Source organism: Strongylocentrotus purpuratus, unplaced genomic scaffold (assembly GCF_000002235.5).
Source record: "Strongylocentrotus purpuratus isolate Spur 01 unplaced genomic scaffold, Spur_5.0 spur5_scaffold_19, whole genome shotgun sequence".
Lineage (NCBI taxonomy): Eukaryota > Metazoa > Echinodermata > Echinoidea > Camarodonta > Strongylocentrotidae > Strongylocentrotus > Strongylocentrotus purpuratus.
In genome coordinates, this window is record NW_022145604.1 from 2173401 (window position 1) to 2179280 (window position 5880).

The window sequence follows — 5880 nt, forward strand, 5'->3', positions numbered from 1 at the left end:
AATTACTATCTTGACCTTGAGAGGGAGCTGTACAACATAAAGAGTTTATTATGTTATTTTCATGACTTTAGACTCGATTTCAACCGCGACAACGATCGCTGAATATTGTAGGATCGCATATGCTTCCAATATGTTCATTTGAACTAAATTCATGACTTCATACCAAAACTTTGTAATACCTTTAACGATGAACGGTAAATATAAAAATTATTATGACCATGAACAGGAAAAAATAAATTATCTGCGCATATTCATTTTGACTGTTGACTCCAATTGAAATGTTAAAATGCTACAATACGCAATGTAACTGAACGCAATGATGATGAACTGTAACAGACTATCAAATACAAAACAAGGAGAAAACCTTACCATGAACCAGGATCCGGCTTCTGGATGCTGTTATGTGCCAAGACAAGATTCTGCTAGGCAATATAGCCAACTTATTTTACAAGGCCTTTTTATAATCTCGAACAAGAAAGCCTGGTTTAGGAAGAGATTTAATCTTTTCACGAATTTTTCTTTGGTAGTTCATTTTTCGAATCGAGTTGTTAAAGAATCGCTGTTGATCAAAGTCTCACTAGAAAGCAAGGACCGCGCCGTCAACGACTCTCCTCGTCTATTTATTTTTAGTAGGGCCTACAATAAATAAGTCAATGGTTTACAACAAAAACGATGGTAATCAATATTTACTAGGGATACCTGGACAAAAAAAAGATTTTGCATTGTAGAAAACGAATAAGGATTTATTGTGACTATTTCAAATCAATACATGCCCCGCTTTCAGGAGCAAACCAAGGCTTGATGACGTGAAGAACCATGATCAGATTAATCTGAAAATTCATCTGATCAGTTTCATGATAAATGGGGAAGGTTCGACAGCAGGACTTTATGAACAGCGAAGTCCATTATCATCTGTTCATGGGTTGAAATTAAGATGGATAAGTTTGTCTAAATGCCAATGGGTTCATGCTGTTCTGGGTAGTAAGACTATTATAGACGTTACTGTTCATCCTTCTAGCGTTCAGAACATAAATACCATTGCACAATAGGAAACAAGGCAACCATCACATCTAAAACTATCACTCTGACCAAAAAATATTGGTAAACATTAACACAAAATTAAAGGCAGATTTATTTCTGCATTTATTAACAAAATCAAAATGCAATATACAAATAACTTTTTTTTCAATAAATTAAAACAGTTATACAACCATAATATTTAAATGTGACAATAGTTTAACTATATTATTATAAAAATAAATGAATGCAGTAGACCAACCATCATATTAAAGCAGGGAGCTTGAATGGATGGTGGCCTTGGAGAGGGAGGAGGAAGCTACGTGGTGCCAAAAAGGCGTTATATTACAATTATTCAGATTATCTCCTAAATGCGTAATTTTAATTGCAACAAAAAATAAAACATAACTACTTGAAAGCGTGTTGTATGGGTCAACAGTGCAAGTGTAAACGTTTGTTTCTTTCGTAGTGTATAAGATCAAAGGTTGCATTATAGCGTGTATGTACGTGCGGGTGTAAAACACACGTATTTTGACTTCTGTAAAGTTGCGCGCCATAAAAATGTATAATAATAATAATGTACCAATGACGACCAATATGCAAATATGGGATAAACCCTAAAATAAAGAGTTTAAACAACTACATGAATAAAATGATAAGGTTTTGATGGAGTCTAAGAAGAATATTTTGTTTTAAGATTTCTTTTCATATGGGCTTTAAAAGAATATCAGGAAAAAAAAAGAGTTGACAAAAGACTTAACTCTGTTTCGTTGACGATCAGCCATGCATGAAGTATTTCGTCTTCTTTGTTTGTTGTTAGGGCAGGCAGCAAGTGTAACGGATTCGTTTAATAAAATGATGGAAATGCAAGGATTTCTCTAAACAAACAAAACTTTCTTATTCCTAGCTAATTATTCCTGGTTGAGGTTTCATTTGAAAGGGCAGGAACTTAACTTACTGGAAATGTGATTTTTTTTTTCTTTGAAATTCAGATACCGTTCGCCAAATGACTTTTAAGTATCCTTTCTACAAATTGTTTTTAATCACTCATGCCTAAAATATACATCATATGAGTTGCATCAAATGAATGATGAGGATATAAGCTTTAAGGAATATGTGTCATTTATTAATCGTGATTATGATTAAGTTATGATAAAACATCGATAATTCTCGGTTTCGTTTTTTTTCTTTCGGGACGAACTGTATAGTGTGATTTGACCAGCTGTACTATAGTTTAAGAGCGGGACTAGTTTAAAGGGGACTACTAGCTTTTGCAATTAGTCCACCTCCTTGATATTTATTTATTTATTTGACATATTGATACAGGATAAAAAAAGAAACAATCGAATCAGCAAAACTGTTTTTCATCGATGTCCTGTTAACACGATTAAACATTTCCGATTGTAACCGATGGGATTTTTTTTCATTACATCAGTCAAAAAATACACAAAATGCTTTAAAATGCAAGAAAAATACGATATTAGAAATTCGTTTGAAAGAAGTTAATGAATGACCAATTTGATTTTTTTAGTGAAAAAATATAATAGCAACAATAAAGACGGTTAAGAATCCCCATGGTTAGAATTACATAACATGTGCAAATACGAATATAACAATCCATATAAATATTATACATAAGAAAGCATCTACCATACAATATACAATGAATACATAAATATAAATATATTACATAAAATGAAATCGAAACAAACTTTGATCAACGATTATCATGATTATAGTAGCGCCTGTCGCAGCGGGCCAGAACATGTAAAATCTAATTTTTTATTTCAGAAAAATGTGCGTTTAAAACTATTTTTGAAAGAGGAAAGAGTATGAAGATTTTGCATTTCATTTGAGAGAGAATTCCATGTTTTCGGGCCTGAATATCTAAAAGATTGCTTGAATAATTCAGTATTTGGTTTTGGTAAGACCACATTGAGTGAGTCCGAATTGCGAGTGTTGAAACCATGCCTATCACAGAACATTTCGAGTTCATTACATAGTCTTACTGGAGCATTACCATGTATACATCGGAACATAAGCATATTAATAAAATAATCTCTCCTAGTTTCAAAAGTTGCCATTTCAAATCTTTAAATAGTTTAGAGACGCTGATATCGCGTGAACCATAATGTTTCGACACTATACGAGAAGCTCTTTTCTGTATGTGACGAATATAATCACGGTATTTAAATGAACAGTTTCCCCACACTGAGCATGCATAATCAATACATGGTTGAATGGTTGCTTTATATAAGGTATTAAGCAGAGACGTGTGTAACCACATGGCCCGAAATCTGGATTCCTTTTGTTCATTGATTTTCTAACTGAATTAAAATAAAAACAGACTAAAGAGAGAATACAGGGCTTTTTATGTGATCAATGGACTTCGTTAGACCAGATTCAACTAAGTGCACGTTTATGATTACCAGCATGGACACCTCAAACATTGAATGAAGATCTTGTGGACTTCCTTGGAGCTTTGACTTCTCCAAAGAGTGTAGCTCTTGATTTTGAATCACTCCGAAACATATCGCACATGGCCTGACGAAATTGAGGATAACGAATGGTATATATGAAAATATTCGCACAGGAGTTGACAAACGCGAGAACGACGAGGGACCGATGAACAAGACCATATACAAACGAAATATGTAGAAGACTAAGATTAAGCATCAGAAAGAAGATTTGATCCGGTCCCCAGCAGAGGACAAACACCGTCGTGACCAGGAAAAGCATCTGAATGACGCGTTTCCTAGCGACGATATGGTTCATGTTAGCATTTGATCGATCGTTGTTAGAGTTACCCTCCTGGAATTGAAGTGATTGCCGGTGAAGGAAAACTGCTGTCATGATCTGTGCTAAGATCATTACAATAATCGGGAGAACATAAAGACCAAGCACGAATTGAGCTCTCTCAGATGTAAACATAATGACACAAGTATTCCCAGCTGCATACCCTACAACAACCTGGTAGCTATTCGTTGCAATTGCAGCGACCCATATAATGAAGATGCACATGGATGTGCGAGCAGAATTTACATTTCTTAAGAAGAAGAAAGGATGTGCGATGGCGAGGTAACGTTCCAGGGAGATGGCAGTTAGTGTAAAGACGGAAGCCACAACGGCTACCCACATGATTAGAGATGTATGAATGATACGACAGTAGACCTGAGCCAGCCAAGTATCACTTGGTAGAGTAGCGATCTGCGGATGTGGTATGAGGAATACAGAGGTCAAGAAGTCAGCGAAAGCCAAGGCTCCGATCAGAGTATCAGTTGACCGGCGGGCCCTACGTTTGTTGAACAACACCAGCATCACCAGAAGGTTTCCACAGATTCCGAGTATGGCAGAGAACAGTTGAGCAATCACCCACCAGGGCCACTCCATGGGTAACCAGACCCAAGGAACTGCGGCTGCATCAGATGCTTGACGATTGGTAGTTTGAGTGGTGTCTTCTTCCAAAATCGTCGAATATGGCATAAAAGTAGTGACAGTAATGACTCCTGTCATTAAAGCTGTGCTGTTGTTAATCCATCTAGCCATTGTCTTCGTTTGGATGATTAAGCCGAATAGTTGTAACAGGTTGAAAATAATAGTCTTTTAGGTATTCTTTAAGAAGGAACGTTATATGGAGTCTTCTTCAGCATTCACAAATAAACTGTAAGGAGACAGTATATGCAAACAAAAGTTCAGGATTTCCTCTTTTATCGCAGTTTAACATCGTCCAAAAACATTTAGAAACAACAAAATAATCCTGGCTTACACACAGATTGATTTGTACGTGTATAATCAATGTGGTTTCCTTCCTCGTTAAGACCAACAAACTCTTTATCTTGTTCATGTAGCTTTGCTTTAGTAGACTGTATCATTTTGTGATGCTTGCGACCCGAGGAAAACCGAGTAAGGGTCCTTCCCTGGCAATTCTAATTAGATGGATACTCGCATAGCATATATTGATCTCTATTAATAAAGACCCTGAAACCTAATTTTGTCCGAGCTATTCATCAATGACAGGTATATTGAAACTAACATGTAGAGAGGAAATTAAGATTGCCACATTTGTCAAGTCAGGCATTATCTTTGTGAAATGGTCAGATAGTTGACTAATACTCATTTGTAAGCGAGTTTAGCCAATATGCCATCGTATGGATGCATGTCACTGACATACAATAAGCATACAGTAAGATAAGAAATATGAAATATTTTCAATAAATTAGATAGTTAATTTAGAACGCAGGAGACCACCATCGTGAGTGGTTAGGCTGGAGATGGATGGCGGCCTTATTATGTGCCAGGACAAGAATCTGCGAGGCAATATAGCCAACTTATTTATTTACGAGGCGTTTTTATAATCTCGAACAAAAAGGCCTGGTTAAGAAAGAGATTTAATCTTTTCACGAATTTCTCTCTGGTAATTCATTTTTCGAATCGAGTACGTTAAAGAATCGATGTTGATCAAAGTATCATTAGAAAGCAGGAACTGCGCCATCAACGACTTTCCTCGTATATTTATCTTTAGTAGGGCCTACAATAAATGAGTCAATAGTTTACAAAAAAAACATGGTAATCAATAGTTACCAGGGATACCTGGACAAAAATAGATTTCGCATTGTAGAAAACGAATAAGGATTTATTGCGACTATTTTATATCAATACATGCCAAGATGTAAGGAAAAAACCAAGGATTGATGACGGGGATTATCAGATTAATCTGACAGTTTCATGATAAATGGAAAGGTTCGTCAGCAAGACATCATGAATAGTGAAGTCATGAATAGCGAAATCCATTATCATCTGTTCAAGGGCTGAAAGGTGGAAAAGTTTATCTTAAAGCCAATGGGTTTATGCTGTTCTGGCTAG

The 5880-nt window shown here is 35.8% G+C and overlaps 1 protein-coding gene across 1 annotated transcript; it reads right to left on the minus strand.

Moving 5' to 3' along the window:
• Positions 1 to 3459: 3459 nt before the first annotated feature.
• Positions 3460 to 4563, minus strand: LOC100893039 (prolactin-releasing peptide receptor-like). Its single transcript, XM_003727903.2, has one exon. The coding sequence runs from the start codon at positions 4561 to 4563 to the stop codon at positions 3460 to 3462; it is 1104 nt and encodes a 367-aa protein (XP_003727951.2).
• Between the last annotated feature and the right edge of the window lie 1317 nt (positions 4564 to 5880).

Excerpts from the sequence above, each read along its gene's own strand:
- LOC100893039 (XM_003727903.2), bottom strand. The coding sequence starts at position 4,563 with ATGGCTAGATGGATTAACAACAGCACAGCTTTAATGACAGGAGTCATT.